The 16,807-nt window shown below is 38.4% G+C and overlaps 2 protein-coding genes across 4 annotated transcripts in view; both read right to left on the reverse strand.

The window, feature by feature from the left end:
* LOC142341003 (MOB-like protein phocein) overlaps positions 1 to 16,807 on the reverse strand; it is a 307,874-nt gene that overhangs the window by 233,140 nt on the left and 57,927 nt on the right. The window lies entirely within an intron of this gene.
* The window catches only part of LOC142341004 (uncharacterized), a 47,344-nt gene continuing 44,197 nt past the window's right edge, over positions 13,661 to 16,807 (reverse strand). For 2 of the 3 annotated variants that reach the window (XM_075391817.1, XM_075391818.1), the window contains one exon: positions 13,661 to 13,971. Coding sequence is in view for 2 of the 3 variants with exons in the window: in XM_075391818.1 (XP_075247933.1) it covers positions 13,761 to 13,971 (211 nt within the window). In the remaining variant the exon portion in view is untranslated. The remainder of the gene's footprint in view (positions 13,972 to 16,807) is intronic. The other variant, XM_075391816.1, reaches the window with a different exon arrangement.

Genomic DNA, 16,807 nt, shown 5'->3' on the forward strand with positions numbered 1-16,807 from the left:
TCAGTGTATTCAGAGAATCTTACGACATAGTGATCTACAACCAATCAAAGATGCAATTTTGACATGTTAACCCACGTGACTAGCAGCATAAAAGGAACTTGAAAAATTACCAAAAATTAGTTGAAATTTGCAGTTTTGGTTATATTAAACTGACATACAGTGCGTATTGGATCTCACTCTCTTGAGCCGTAAACTACCCGTTATCGTCTCTTGTTTCTGTAGATCATGTTAGAGATTTTACAGCCTACTTTACTTTGATTTGTGACAAGAGACTTAACTCTGATCTTCTCAAAACTTTCTTTCCGAGGAACAAAGTTCCTAAGTAAGAGAAACTCTGTGCAAGGCACATAGTCAGTTGCTCTTACTGGCTTTAACGAAGCCTACTCTAGTTCGAAATCGGTGTTATTGAAACCAATACAGAGACTTGCTAACCTTAAAGTTAGAAAAATTATCAAGCTTGCTCAGTTATTGTTACACTAAGTGAAAGCTGAAACTTTGCAAGACTATAGCCAATAATAGCTACAGTAGCTCCAATTATAAACTATAGCTACAATTTGTTTGAATTAGATTTTTGCCGTTCCTTTTGTAACAATTTAAATCGTTATGTTATTCTGAGAGAAATAAGTTTGTTATAGAGCACAGCTGAACAATTAGTTACCGAGACTATTTGAACAACAAGTTATGCAACTTTAGTCAACAGTATAGCGAAACATACAGTTCAAAAAAGTTAACTGCAAAGACACAATATCCGGACAGATTTGAAACTGCTTAAACGAATAGCGCGGTAAGAAGTTTTCTCTGCCTTTGATAGGACAGCAGCCGTTACATTTGGTCCGCCGACTAGGACATTGGATGGCAAACTGCTTTCCAATTTGGCGGAGAGAGCGCCGAAGGCGACCCCCAAAGAGAATCAAACGATTCAACGAAAAGGCCAATACGATGAGGCAAACAGAAGAGTGCAATTCAATAAAGCAATTGAAGTGCAAACCCTGCTCAAAGGAAAAAAGCAAAGCAAATTCGAACAGCAACCAGGCGATTCAAGCACAACCAGCAGAGAGGAGTGTCAATCAACAGCCGACAGATACGATAAGAAGTTTCAAGACTCAGTGGAAGAAGTTAGTACTAAACGAATGCTTGGCTACAAAAAATCGAAGATTCAGATCGACCCAAACTTAAGGTCCTCTACCAATAGAGTGTTCACCTTCTAGAGGAAGGAGTACCCAAGCAACTGCAGCGTCGAAACAAGCTTCTGCTTTACCAAGCAAATTTCGCTGAGGAACATAAGAAAGAAGCAAGGAAGTGCAAAGCAAGTTTGGACTATCATTGTCTTGCATATATAGGCAAAGGCACGCAACTAGCAATGAATGCAGAGCAAAGCAACGCAACTCAAGCAGTGAACGGCATCGAGAGTAACATCAACAACCCATCGGACAACCCAGTCGCTCAAACAGTGCAAAATAAAGCATCAGGAAGCAGCCAAGATTTGGAGAATGTTTCGGAAACATCTGCAGCAAAGCAAAGGCGCGAGGAAAGGATGAAGAAAATTGATATCAAATTCAAAACTAAGACGACACTAGAACAGGGACGGTTCCAGCGGAGGAAGCTGGAGCTGGAAATGCAAATGAAGGAACTGAAAACCAAGCATCAACAGCTGGAGAAAGAGCGTGAGCTAGAGCTCAAATTGAAGAGAACAGCCTAAGAGAACGATGATGTCTGTTCCCAACCAACTAGTGCTCGAGACAAGTCATCCTTCAGCTGAACCACAAAGAAGAGAAATGTCTCAGGCTGGGCCAGTAAAATCGACAGCTTTCTAAACCCAGATCGATCAACAGCTCGCTTCGAAGTAAACCCCTGAAGTAAACAGGCTCACTTCTCTCGATATCGCAGTTCACGAGACCGTTCCTCAAGTGTTAAAGAACGAGACGGTTTCCTCCAATCTGGTCTAAAATACAACAGTGGTTATTCAGGTAGCAGTAACCTACCAAAGCCAAAACTGAAGCTGAACAATTTTGACGGAAACCATCTCGATTGGCCGGAGTGATCTAGCATATTCATCGCCACAGTGGATCAATGACCAATACCAGACTCAGAGATGATGAGCCAATTGAAGACTCTACTGACAGGCAAGCCAAGGTCAGCAATCTCTGGAAAGAGCTATTCTAGACAGTTCTATGGTGCTGCGTGGAGCAATCTGGTGAGGACGTTTGGGGGGCCTCAGATGATCAATGATGCACAATTTTAGAGTCTTCGCAAAGGAAGTCAGATAAAAGCTCACAACTCAACAGGTCTTATCGGTTTCTCAGTTTTTGTTTTGAACTTTGTAGAGTACATGCAGATTGGTGGTCTGCAATCAAGCTCGACACTGTTTATGGCAGTAGACAAACTCCCTCAAATTCTCAAGGAGAAGTGGTGGATCTATGTTGATGATAAAGATGAAGACCGGCTTGATCTCATTGTGTTTGAAAAACGGCTATCTAGGATGGCATTCGTGCAAGAAGGGTTTTCAGTTTTCAAGAGAGAGCGAAGAGAAGAAAACCGAAGAAGCATAAGTAAAGACAAACGATTCTCGAAACACCGAACTGCAGTGCTAGTTCGAACGTGAGAGAAACAAAGCAAATGCAAAGTGATCACTGTCCGCTAGCTGATGGCACTCATTAAATTTGGAGCTTACCACTATTCAGGAACATCAATGTGAATGATCAGTACGCAGCAGTGAGGAAGCAACGTTTATGTTACGGATGTCTAGGCAAAGGACATGCAATCAAAGATTGCAAAGTCAGTGCGTGCGGTATCAATGGATGCATCAAGAAACAGAATCGATTGCTACACTCAGAAAAACAAATGAACGAAGGCAATCACGCAGTTAACGTAAGCGCAGCAACAATCAACTTGAGTAACGAAGTTACGAGCTTTCTTCAGATAGTTCCTGTCTCAATACAGAGCTGTGGCATCAAGCTGAACACATATGCTTGCCTCGATAGTGGATCAACAGCTTCATTCATCGATCAAAGTGTGCAAGAGAAATTACGAGCTCAAGGCACCGATGTGACGCTCAACATAGCTGGCATACACGGAACGAAGGATCTGGAGACAGAAAGGGTTCCTCTCAAAGTAAAAGAACTACATTCAAAGGTGAATGCGTTTGCAGACCCGTCAATCACCTTTGGAAACCTTGGGAAACGAAGTGAACATTTCGCCGTTCTAACAGAGCTAAGGTGGGTAGTCAGTGGACCCAAGACGGGCAAAAGAAGACAAAATGTTTGTCATTTCGCCTTTTCCAAAGATGTGAAAGTGGCTGAGAATATCCAAACCTGGTGGACATAGAAACCTATCCTAAATCAACGTCGTCAGTCAGTCAAAGAAGGAACTGCAGGCGCAAAAGATGCTTGAAAGTACGACAAAGTTTACAGACGAGCGGTACGAAGTACGACAGAGTGGAACTGCGGTGGAGTGAACCAGCGCCAAACCTACCTAACAATTACAGCACAGCCTTGGGTCAGCTTTACTCACTGGAGCGAAGACTACAAAGGGACCCAAACTTGAAGAGTTTGTACAAAACAGTCAATAGATACAGATGTAGAAAAGGGATTCGTCAAGATATTGGACGAGTCCGAAGTGAAAGGCACCTTCGGGAAAGAGTGGTATCTGCCACACCATCCAGTGCTAAACCCGAAAAAGCCGGGCAAAGTAAGACGTGTTTCCAACGCTGCCTTAAAGTAAAAAGAAGTATGCCTAAACGACAAGTTTCTTTTAGGACCTGATCCGCTACATGGGTTATTGAAACAATATTCAGATTTCGTGAAGGACCAATAGCCCTGACAGCTGACCTCTAATTGACTTTTTTTTACAAATGCAAGTTCCCAAAGAAGATAGAAGTTGATTGGGGTTTCGATGGCGTCCAAGAACTAGCGAACCTGTTCAGATATACGAATATAAGCGTCATGTTTTTGGAGCTTAGAGTTCTCCAACTTGCGCAAACTACGCTCTCAAGCGAGTGGGACTCGACAACGAAGAAATTTATCCAATTACATCAAAGGCAATATAAAAAACTTCTGCATGGACGATTTCATCGAGAGGGTAGAAACCCCTGAAGAAGCAGTTGAAGTCTTCAATCAACTACAACCACTTTCACAACATGGATTTGAACTGAAGAAGCCGAAAATTAACAACGATGCAGTTACCGAAGCAATCCCGGAAGCCTTGAAATCAATCAGCAACTCGAAGCAAGTCGAAGTGGAACCCACTGGAGGGATCCTCAGTGCTAGGACTACAATAGACTGTTATTGATGATAGTCTTCAAGTGTGCAGAGTTACGAACAAGGAAGTTGAAGCACCTATAACCCAGAATAAGGTTCTGTCGCTGGTCTCTTCAGTATTCGACCCGATCGGATTGTTTGCTCTGTTCAGTCTTCACATGAGACGACTTCTGAAAGGCATCTGAACTAAAAATGTACAACATTGGACAACAAAGTGGAGCCTGGCAAAGAAACAGAAGTCCTGAGATGTAAGGAACAAATTCCAAATGTAACTGAAACGAGCATCGATAGAAGATATTTCAATTAAGAGATGGATAAGACCGAACTTCATGTTTGCTGACGCATCTGAAGACACGATGTGTGCAGTAGACTATCTACGTTCACAACCAAACGAATACTCAGCTAACATAGCATTTGTCATTGGAGAATTCAGAGTGGCATCGATGAGTCATCTTTCAATACCACGATTGCAAGCGGCAGTCATGGCAGTGAGGTCGAAAGAACAGATAGTCAGGGAACACTAAATGATGAAAAATAGCTGCAGTTTTTGTTCAGACTCAACTATAGTATTGCAGTGGATACACAGTTCCAATTGCTAGCAACAAGTCTTTTTGGCCAATCGAATAGCTGAGATACTGGATGCAACTGATGTTTTACAGTGGAAACATGTGAGCGGAATCAACAACCCAGCGGACATTGGCACCAGAGCAATCAACATTGAGGAACTCAAAAGAAGTGAGTGGCTCACTAGGCCGGCCTGGTTGAAGCGACGAGAAAGTGAGTGGCCAAAGCAGGAGGTCATAATCTTTGCCTCAGATGAAGAGAATATACCCTCATCATGATACAGGTTGAAAAAAAGGAAAGCTGTATTCAGTTGGAACGATTCAGTAACATGAACTGACTAGTGAATAGAGTGGCTTTCGTAGAAACCAAGTCCATCTTCGCAGCGTCCTACTTTCAGTTCACACAGAGGCTCTCGTCCTCATCTTGACAAGTCCTTCCCAGTCTCTTTGCTCCCGTACAGCGAACGTACCGTCGAGCAAGGAAATTTAATTTCAAATATTACCAATTGAACAGATTCTCCGCAAAGCAACAAAGAGCATAGGGTCAGTGTCCGTGACTTGCGGACAGCTGGAGATTGAGTACAAAGAGGAGGGACATCATCGGAATCTTCCGTTCGTATACGCACACTTCCTCTCAATCATCGCTTCTAGGAATAATTCTGGCACAAGTTAAAATACTTCGCCTTGGCCGACAGCGCCAACAATTATATGAGCACGATATTCACGCAGAAAATAGCTTCCTACCTTGTTTACCACAAAAAGACCCCTTCCAATTGCAGTTTGTCTTTTTAAATTACACCCAGATGGATGCAAACAACCAGTCGCATCGTGTAGATGAGACCAAGATACAGAAAACGATGCACAGCTGAATTTCCTGCATCAATTTAAATTGACCAGTCCTTTTCTGCTCGTGAGTTAAGGTCTCCAGTACGTGAACAGGATGATGACCACCCCACACTTTTTAAACGAATAAAATAACAATGAGCCGCAGTACTGCGAAAGCACTTTGAGGAATTTTGATCCTACAAGGGATTGTTTTCCCTTAGTGATTCTGTACGCCGCAGCTCACTCCCTCTACCCGTCCCAATCGAGTATCTGCGATCTATCGAGGGTGGAGCTACGATGTGTATGCACGGCCATACCTTCAATCTGTTTTATTGGAATTGGATGGCTTATAAGCTCGCGAATCACACCCCCTAGACTGAAAAGGAGATTAACAATCATCTCCTCGCAATGCAAGCATACTGCTTGCCGTTTTGTACCCGAAGGTCCTTGCAGCTTGTCTTGTTCGAGACTGAAATACACAGCTCTCTATCCCGGGAAGCTATTTTAGCTATAACCACCACAAACACACAAAACTTTGTCTTTTATATATATATATATATATATATATATATATATATATATATGTATATATATATATATATATATATATATATATATATATATATATCTTTTTTTGATTTTTTCTATACTTTTCCGAAACTTTCAATCAAAGACTTAAGAGCTTGTCTTTTTTTCTTCTTTTCCGGCAGAAATTGCACCTGGAGGCTTAAGCTTACACTATTGAAAATTATTTTGTAGCTAACAGTCGCTTAATAGAAGTCTAACCAGTAGGTAAGCTGGTAAATCGGATTTGAACAAACCGTACTAATAAAGAGGTGATTAGAAACTTTTTTGCACCACCGACACAGACATACAGACTACGACTCTCCACCAAACTGTGACCAAATTCTCACTACAGGACAGTGGTAGACAGCTGTAATTTGGCAACCTACTAAGACAGTATGTTACTGACCAGAATAGCCTATAATTGGCACACTTACTGACGCCACCGATGTGGATCAACCACTAACGACACAATTCACCCACTTCATTTGAAAGGGACACAGATTGGGAAGACTCTGTCCTCTTTTGAAAAGAGCATTCTACTCCCAATTTAGTCAGTCTTTGGATATTTGTACACTATTTGTATATCTTCGACTCCGATGTAATTTATAAAGTCCGCCGTGAATTGAAGTTCTCTTTCTCGGTTAGTCCGTTTGATTCAGGTAAGTCTACTTCGTGCGCAGAAATAAGTAGCCCTAACTATACGAACCTTAAGTTTTTAAAAAGTGCCCAAATATAGTCTGCCTCAGAACATCGACACAATACGGGAGTGCCAGATTACCGACAAAATTGAACTCAGGGTGTGAAAATCAAACAGCCAAAATCTGGCGATGTGAGTTGCCTAAGAGGTGGATTAGGGATCGGATTTTGTGACCTGCGTGGTGGAATAGCTCTTGAAGCAATGGAAATTGGTTTTGGAATCGGCATGTTCGAGTCAGGAAAAATGCTCTGCTGTGTAAGATACAGGAGTGACCTCCTAACAGGACCCGAAATTCTAAAATTTGGAAAAACAGTCAGAGAATGATTGTGCCGACTGATCAGCTCATGAGAGTAGAGGGTGGTGAAATTCCCGGATGTAAAATCAGTGGTTCTTGTGCAGAGTCCGGGGTATGGGTCACGAAAGGAGGACTCCCTTTAGGCAAGTTTGGTTTGCTACAATTTGCTGAGGCGATTTCACTCGTTGCCTCCGGGGAAGAAGAGGAAGTAGTGGGTGGAGGTAGCGGATTCGCACTGAGAACATCTCCGCGGATACAATCTGAAGCTGCGGGGAGGTATGTGCCATTGTGATAAGCGCCGGGATTAGAATTTGGCGTCTGTTTGGCTCCAGAAGCGAGGGAAAAATGCGTTGCAATTCGAGCATCAAAATATCGAACCGTGTGGGTTCGGTGCAGTGGGAGTATGAGAGTTTTCTGTAAAAGTTCCGATTGTGTGTTGACATCTGGTGTCTTGATGAAACGACTTTTAGTTATCCTTTAGCTCTTGGCAAATGAAGGAAAACTTCTTGACATTAAGGGCCATTATAGTCTCAAGAGTCTTGTGGGGCTGAAATAACCTGTGATGCATTTCGTCTGTGTGGTTGAAAAGTTTCTAAGTGAAGTGGTTTACACTCTGGTTCAGAATTTTTTAAGGAGATCCGTAACAATCATAGATTGTTGTGGGGTGAGTTGTTGCGCATGTTCTTTGAAATTGCAGTTTGTAAGGTTGACAAAATTTCCTGTAAAAATTTGCAAACTTTTTGTCTAATTTTTTCAGTTCCCTTCTTAGTGTGTGAATGTATGGTATAGGTCGAGTGTCTTTTTTTTGTTTATCTTTGGCCTAAGTATTCTGTAGTTATCCGCGCCTTCTTGTAATACATGAAAGCACCTATTTGAGCGAAAATGCCGAACAAGCCTGAGGCAATTAGCCGTACCAAAATTACATCTGGTTCATATAAATTTTTAATATCATAAGTGTTAAAAACACTGAATTACGCCAAAGAGACATTGTAAAAAGTTGAACACTCTCCATGCACAGGCTATTTCTTTTAATACGTACCGAATGAATCCAAAGAGAGGGTCTTTTAAATAATTCCCATTGATAATTCCCATTCAGTTGCTGTGTTAGCAAATGTGAGTTTCCCAGTTTGTGGAAAAAAGTGCATGTACGACCCCTTTTCAAAATTGGTAGCAAATTAGATATCAAAAACTACCGACCGATTGCCATGCTTAGCTCCTTGTCACTACTTTTTGAGCGTATGGTGTATAAACAGTTCTCAATTTTCTGCAACAAAAGCTTTGCGTAGAGCAACATGGTTTTAGGAAAAATCGTTCAACCATCACTCGATTACTTGTCTACTGCAACAGGTTGTATGAGTTACTTGAAGCCAACAAAATGCCAATGACAGTGTATCTAGACATAGCAAAAGCCTTTGACACCATCAATTATAACATCATACTTGTAAAATTATGTCGAATGGGATTTGATAGTGCTTTCTTGAGGTTTTTTGCGTCATATTTAACAGATCGACAACAGAGAGTTGTAATATCTTGCGGAAAATCGGACTTTCGATTTTCACTGTGTTTCTTTTTTCCGTTTATATAAATGACCTAGTGCTTTTTATACGCGGATGACACAAAAATCGTCAGCACTGTAGACAATAAAATGCAGCTGGAAAAAGATATTGAAAATGCTATTGTGTGGAGCAAGGAGAATCGGTTAAACTTCAATTTCGATAAATTTAAAAACGTGCAATTTTCCGTACGTAAAAATCAAAACAAGCAAATTTTGCGTCTTCCCAGCCATAGAAACATCCCACAGGAAATACACTTCAAAGACCTGGGCATATATTTTTCCGAAAATTTGTCATGGGACTATCATTTAAGTTTTGTGCTACGAAAAGTCAATCAGAAGCTTGCTTATCTAAAGAGATCAATTCCAAGTGAAACAAAATTGTCAGTTAAATGCAACCTAGTCAAAACTTACATTATATCAATCTTGTTTTATGGATCAAATGTTTGGTATGCCAGTAAAACTATCGTCAGGCAAATGGAAAGGCTTCAGAGAAAAAGTTTAAAATGGATACAATCAAACAGTCATTTTACTGATAAAGAATACAATGATTGTCTTCGATCAGTAAATTTACTTCCGATCACATATCAACTTGTCTTTTTGGATCTCGTAGTTTTGAACAGAGTTTTGACAAGAAAACTTCCACTTGAGGCAGAGCAATTTTGGCAAATAAGGAATGGACATCCGAAAACACGATCAAACGAGAAAATATTTTTATACTCAAACGAATGTAATCGCCAGCGTTGCCGATCAAATTTTTTCCAACGAGTTACAAACTTCAACAATTCGATGTCACTGGCGCGTGATTTTCCCAACTATAACCCATATTCAAGTCCTCACAAATTCAAAAAAGAAGTCAAAGAATATCTATTTGATTTAGCTAAGAAGAATTTTAATTACAAATTGTACCCATATGGATGGACAGTGTTTGAGGGAAACCAAATTCAAGCCCCGTTAGGGACGTACTAAGCTTGGTGCAACCAAGTTTAGTTAAATTCATTATTATTATTATTATTATTTTTACTATTATTATTATAAGATCTTTAGGAAAAATCGTTCAACCATCACTCGATTACTTGTCTACTGCAACAGGTTGTATGAGTTACTTGAAGCCAACAAAATGCCAATGACAGTGTATCTAGACATAGCAAAAGCCTTTGACACCATCAATTATAACATCATACTTGTAAAATTATGTCGAATGGGATTTGATAGTGCTTTCTTGAGGTTTTTTGCGTCATATTTAACAGATCGACAACAGAGAGTTGTAATATCTTGCGGAAAATCGGACTTTCGATTTTCACTGTGTTTCTTTTTTCCGTTTATATAAATGACCTAGTGCTTTTTATACGCGGATGACACAAAAATCGTGAGCACTGTAGACAATAAAATGCAGCTGGAAAAAGATATTGAAAATGCTATTGTGTGGAGCAAGGAGAATCGGTTAAACTTCAATTTCGATAAATTTAAAAACGTGCAATTTTCCTTACGTAAAAATCAAAACAAGCAAATTTTGCGTCTTCCCAGCCATAGAAACATCCCACAGGAAATACACTTCAAAGACCTGGGCATATGTTTTTCCGAAAATTTGTCATGGGACTATCATTTAAGTTTTGTTCTACGAAAAGTCAATCAGAAGCTTGCTTATCTAAAGAGATCAATTCCAAGTGAAACAAAATTGTCAGTTAAATGCAACCTAGTCAAAACTTACATTATATCAATCTTGTTTTATGGATCAAATGTTTGGTATGCCAGTAAAACTATCGTCAGGCAAATGGAAAGGCTTCAGAGAAAAAGTTTAAAATGGATACAATCAAACAGTCATTTTACTGATAAAGAATACAATGATTGTCTTCGATCAGTAAATTTACTTCCGATCACATATCAACTTGTCTTTTTGGATCTCGTAGTTTTGAACAGAATTTTGACAAGAAAACTTCCACTTGAGGCAGAGCAATTTTGGCAAATAAGGAATGGACATCCGAAAACACGATCAAACGAGAAAATATTTTTATACTCAAACGAATGTAATCGCCAGCGTTGCCGATCAAATTTTTTCCAACGAGTTACAAACTTCAACAATTCGATGTCACTGGCGCGTGATTTTCCCAACTATAACCCATATTCAAGTCCTCACAAATTCAAAAAAGAAGTCAAAGAATATCTATTTGATTTAGCTAAGAAGAATTTTAATTACAAATTGTACCCATATGGATGGACAGTGTTTGGGGGAAACCAAATTCAAGCCCCGTTAGGGACGTACTAAGCTTGGTGCAACCAAGTTTAGTTAAATTCATTATTATTATTATTATTATTTTTACTATTATTATTATAAGATCTTGCCATTTGAGATGGCATAGATTAGATTCTCAGCAATTTGAAAAGAGTTGATTTAAATAGCCTGTTTCTGTAGTTGAGATTATTGTGCTTTTGGTTGTGCTTGTTGTTGTGTTTTTAGCCGAGCAAGATATGCAAACTGTACTGCTTTTTTACTTTAAATGTCTTTGTGGTTAAATTTCGTATGTCTATATAAAATTTTCCGATCACTATGGCTAAAGATGCCAATTTATCGAGTGGTTATTTTTTTTGCGTAAAACGGCGTTGTAATTCATCGAGCGTAAAAACGTTCGCATTGTTTTGTGCCTTAATTGGGTAAGTCGTCAGACAATTTGATTTATCGTCGTCCGTGTCTTAAGTAATTTGGTGTTCTAAATTATTAGCTTTGCATAGTGTTTTAATTGATCAGGGGAAAGTTTTCTGACTTGATCAATAAATTGTACTTTTTTCTGTGAATATATCGGAGTGCATTCGAAACAATGATTTTCGAGCATGGAGTGTGACATAATCAATTGTAGCCTCGATTTGTTTATTTGCTAATGTCGGTAAAGTGTTAGAGCTTTATTAGTGCTATGTTGGCGTTCCGTCGAGTTTATTGATTGTAAGTGTTATTTTCGTAATTTATTTGTAGTTTCACCAGGAAAAATTGTGACTATTTTGTACAATGAAAACTTTGTTCCATCATCTAGAAGTAAAATTGTTGTTACCCGATTATTTGGGTTTGTTTTCATAGTTTGTGCATGCACAATTGAGCCTAAATTTTGTGTCTTGCGGTGACATTTCTAAAGAAGCGTTTTGTTTTGTGGTGATTTCTACTGTGAATAGGTGGTTTTCTGCGTTATAGCTTCAAAGCGTGACTTTGTTTGTATGAAAACCGAATTTGCATAATTTTGATGGGACTTCTATTATGCAAGCATAGTCCTTTGGAAACACTTTTGGGTCATAGTTATATTGTAAAACTTCTGCGTGTTTTGATATTAACTGTGGAAATGCTTGTTCAACATTTTTCGTTGTCTTGTAGAAATGGCCGAGAAGATCATGCCAAAAGCGGCATAAAGACTAGGTAAAAAATGTTAAAACTTCTTTTATATCTGGTTTGGATAAGTCGGTATCTGTGACCGTACTTTAAAACTTCGAATAACGTCATGAAAACTTTCCATTACCTCTCGAGTGATGTTATGTACGCTTTCCGTTTTCGGATTTATGTAGCTAATTTTAAGAGATGTTGCTAAGGGCTGTAAAAATTCGAAGAACGACTGTTTGACTCGCTCGTCTGGTTGAGCTCTATGATGTTCGCTTTGAAATCCTTCAAAGCACTCAAATAATGTATCAGAAAGAAAGCAAAACAGTGTATCCTAAATTAAAGAAGTGTGACGGCGAGTTATAGGTTTGTGCATAATTATTATTGTTCTTTTTGTTTTTTGTTGCAGTAAAATATCTATGAGGTAAGATGTGAATGCTGTTCTGTCAATTTGAGAGAATTTTGCTATTGAGAAAAAATATAGTTTTTCTTGACAAAAGTAGTGTCCTTTTAATTATGAGGCTTCGCTCACTAAAAATTGACGTTCTTGGGCATTTACAAATATAAAGATATAGAAAGGATTTAAATCTTTTAACTCTTGTTGGTTCTCTTGCTGTAAAGAGAGTATTTGTCCCGCGTCGTACCCGGTAACGTGTGAGCAGAAGAGTTTCTATTTATTTGTATATGGTGTTATTTTAATGTCTGTAGGGCTTATTTTTTGTTCTGTGAAATTTTTTTCTGGGATTGTGTTTCCTGTGACTAAGTTGAGTTTTAAAAAAAATAGAGTACAAGATAATTTTTTTTCTTTTTAAATAAAATGCGAAGGAGTTGTGTTTGGTTCCGATGAGTTTCTTCGTGGTTAGAATTTGATTACTCACTGGTCGCAAGAGTTAAGGCAGACCTATTTAGAATCTTTTCACAACCTTAATATTCTTATGGTTAGGGCTACTTTTTTCCGCGTGCGAAAGTAGACTTACCTAAATTTAACGCACTAACCGACTATGGAAAACACTGAACGAGGACTTCAAAGATAACGACGGAATATATAAAATACTACGGAGTCAAAGCTGTACATATATTGTACAAATATCAGAAGACTGACAAAAATGGCGTAGCATGCTCTATTTAAAAGAGAATAGATTCTTCTCAGTCTGTGGTTAGAGTTAAACACAATGGTATTTCATCTGCTGCAGTTTGTGCCTTTCTTCTCCGAATGTTTCACGAAACTGAGGAAAATTTGTTGTTTCCCATTTTCTGGAAACATTTAACGCTTCACACTAACAAGCTTCTAGGAGACCAGTACGTTCAATCGTAGGTAAATGTTTAGTGAATGTTTTTTTTTCAATTAAACAAAAATGATCCAGAACTTTCAAAACCTTCAAAAATTTTCTTTCCTAAAATGCTACTGATTTTGTGCATTTCGCTCATTCAATTTTTACCACACAGCTGCTGATAGTTTTTGAACTTGAAAATATGAGAAAAACTTGTGCAAGAAACTGTCAACTCAAAATTTGCTGACCTGAACACCTGCCTCTAAAGTAGTTCCCTCGTGTTTCAAAATCAAAAAGTTAATCACTATATTAGGTCGCATAAAATTGTTAACCAAACAGCGACATCATCTACAATTTTTAACGTTAAAGTCATCAATCAGAAAAAGGTTTCTCGTAGGTGATTTTGGCCTCCCTTTCGGGTTTCACGAGGATGATTTTGATAACTGTGCCTGCACGTGGCTGAAACGTCTTCGTATGTGGTCAATTTTGAGGGTGAATTGATGGCGTATTTGTTGACAGTCATAGTTGAGTAGCTTTTGGGCTTGGGGCCTCCTCTCACTATTGGGCTGAGCACTGTGATATTGTTGCTGAAATAATAATAGTAATAAAATCAACGAAATCTCCGCCAATTTGGTTTCAGCTATAATTCAAGTCCTCCAGTGGATTTCAGCCTGAAAGATACTCAAAATCTCGTTTTCCATTGATTTCCTAAATTTTTAGTCTTCTTTATTTCACATGTATTTTTAGATCAAGAGTGCTCTGAGGTTTAGCTTTTTGAAATCAATAATTGTTTGCTTTGATACTTTTGTCAATTTCTGTCCTGTTTAGTAGTGGAAAAAACAAGGGAATCAACCACCAGTAAAATTTGTCCCTTTCTTCTAACGCTAATCGCGCATGTCGAATCGGGCCAAATTTTACTTTTTGTTGATTCCCTTGTTTTTTTCCACTACTATGTATTAGCTCTAAATTCAATCAAAAAATCAATTAATGCTGCAAGAGTGATTTTCTCTCCTTTATTCTAAATCTGGTTTTAATCAAGAAAAGGTCTAAATCTAAATAACGGGAACTGACTCCATCCGCGGAATATCAACCCGATCATTGGTTTACCACAGATTCTGTCTGTTCCCAGATATATCAATAAAAAACCAAAACTACATCAAAGAATTAGCTTATTTGAATATTATACTTATAAACATGCTCTCTGAATTGATTTCTAGTATGACCATATCTATATCTATGAAGATAAATACATAGTCTACATTTCCTATTTCTAAATCTTTATAGTGATATATGATTATAACCATTACACATACTACATGTTAGATATTGATCAGGATCAGAATAATGATATCCCAAATGTTCTATATAATCTTTCACTTTAACCATATTTTCGCATACATAACAAGAATATTCTAATTCTTTACAGTTTTTACAACATTCTTTCCAAGGTTTATTTATACACTTTTTGCATTTCATTTTCATTTTTCGAAAAATTATTTTTTAATTATTTCCCTAAAAGTAGTAGTAGTAAAAGACTTCAATTGACCAATTTATGGGTTTTAAGACAACACATCAGAAAGATCTATGCATATGGTACAAACAAGAAAATTTATCTATAGCTATTACAACTAGGGAAAAAAATTAATTACAAAAATTAAGAACGGCAAAACGCACAACGGCATTTAATGGACCAACTACAGGTCACGTCCGGATTAAACTTTGAGTCACGCAGTGTGCAGAAAGAAGTTTTCAGTAAAACTTTGTAGTTGGCTGGTGGCCTCAGGATGTTGAAGTTACCAGTGTCGCTGAAATCATTCACATAAATTTGTACCCTCTTAAAAAATGATTTAGCTGTCAGCTGCTTTTTCGTGGGGCTCACTACAATATGATCATGAGAGTTAGTTCGAAGCATTTTAGAATATGTCTTGATAGAGAAAAAGTCCTCGAATTTTATGCACGTATTGCCCAAAACAATGGAAATAAAGAAGCGAAGATCGCGTTCAATCAGTTGATAGCATATCGGAGTATTATTTGACGCACGAAGAATTGTGTTGTAGTCATTCCTTCCATAGCACCAGCGTAAACGCTTCCAATAAAAATTTTCTAATAATCTAAGATGGCTGATATCAGCAAACCACGCTTGAGAACCATGAAGCAGAATTGACAGAACACAGGCAGAATATAAATTATACTTGACGCTGTTCGGTAAGCTGTAAGGCACATTATGTCGAAGATAATTAAAACTTCTCTGAGCTTTCGCTAGCTTGGTCCTAACATGAATACTCCACTTTAAGTTACTTGAGATTTCTATGCCTAAGTCACTTGTTTTGTCAACTTTTTGTATCAAATTGGACCCAATACTCAAACCACTATCGCACTTTTCAGATACTTGAAGATACACACATTTGTCAACGTTGAAGGTGAGATCATTATCGGCAGCCCAAGTAAATAGCTTATCGAGGTCTTTCTGGCATTTGTTAAACATGTCTTCTCCCGCACATGCCAACTTTGTGTCGTCTGCAAAGCAGAAACAGCTTGAGAATTCCGGTACGGACAGCATGTCGTCAATATACACCAGAAACAGCAACGGTCCTAAGACACTGCCTTGAGGGACTCCACTAGTAACCATGATTTCATCTGATAAAGTCCCATTGACACTTACTCGTTGCGATCTATAACTTAAGTAGGAAAAAATAAGTTTTAAAAAATTGTTATCAAGGCCATATAAAGCTAACTTAATAGCTTGGTCAGGCAAAATAGCATGGTTAACGGTGTCAAAAGCCTCAGCAAAGTCCAGGTAAATTAGGACTTGCTCGACGTTATCGTCAAAATTGGAATACAGCTCGTCCAAGTAAATAATCAATTGAGTTATTGTTGAATGCCCTCTTCGGAATCCATGTTGACAACTGTTCATTTTGTAGCGTAGTCGCGAGTAAAGAAAATCAAAAATAAGCTTTTCCAACACCAGGGATAATCGGGGTAACAACGAAATTGGTCTGTAGTTTTCGATATTGTTTCGGGACTCTTTTTTATGAATCGGCGTCACAAATGCACATTTGCAGGTAAGAATTATACGGGAAAACAATGAGTGAATTAAGGGCCCAAGAGAAGCAGAGCAGTACTTCAGTACAAAGGGCGGAATTCCATCCGCTACGGCATTTGAGTTCATAGGCAATGTTTCAAGTATTTTGACGGTCTCCGAGATGGTAAAAACTAAATCACCGAGGTGAATATTGGCACTTGGGGTATCGATGGGGGCTACAGAGAGAGAGGATTTCTTATACACCGAAAGGAAGAAAAGATTGAATAGATTGGCTTTTTCAATATCGGATCCAGCAAGCCGATCCTGATAAATCATTTCGTTAGGAAAAGAGCTGCGTCCACTTAGACTTTTCAACATTTTAAGAGCATCGTTCGTGCTGA

Source organism: Convolutriloba macropyga, chromosome 6, assembly GCF_964194025.1.
Source record: "Convolutriloba macropyga chromosome 6, txConMacr16.3, whole genome shotgun sequence".
Taxonomy (NCBI): Eukaryota; Metazoa; Xenacoelomorpha; order Acoela; family Convolutidae; genus Convolutriloba; species Convolutriloba macropyga.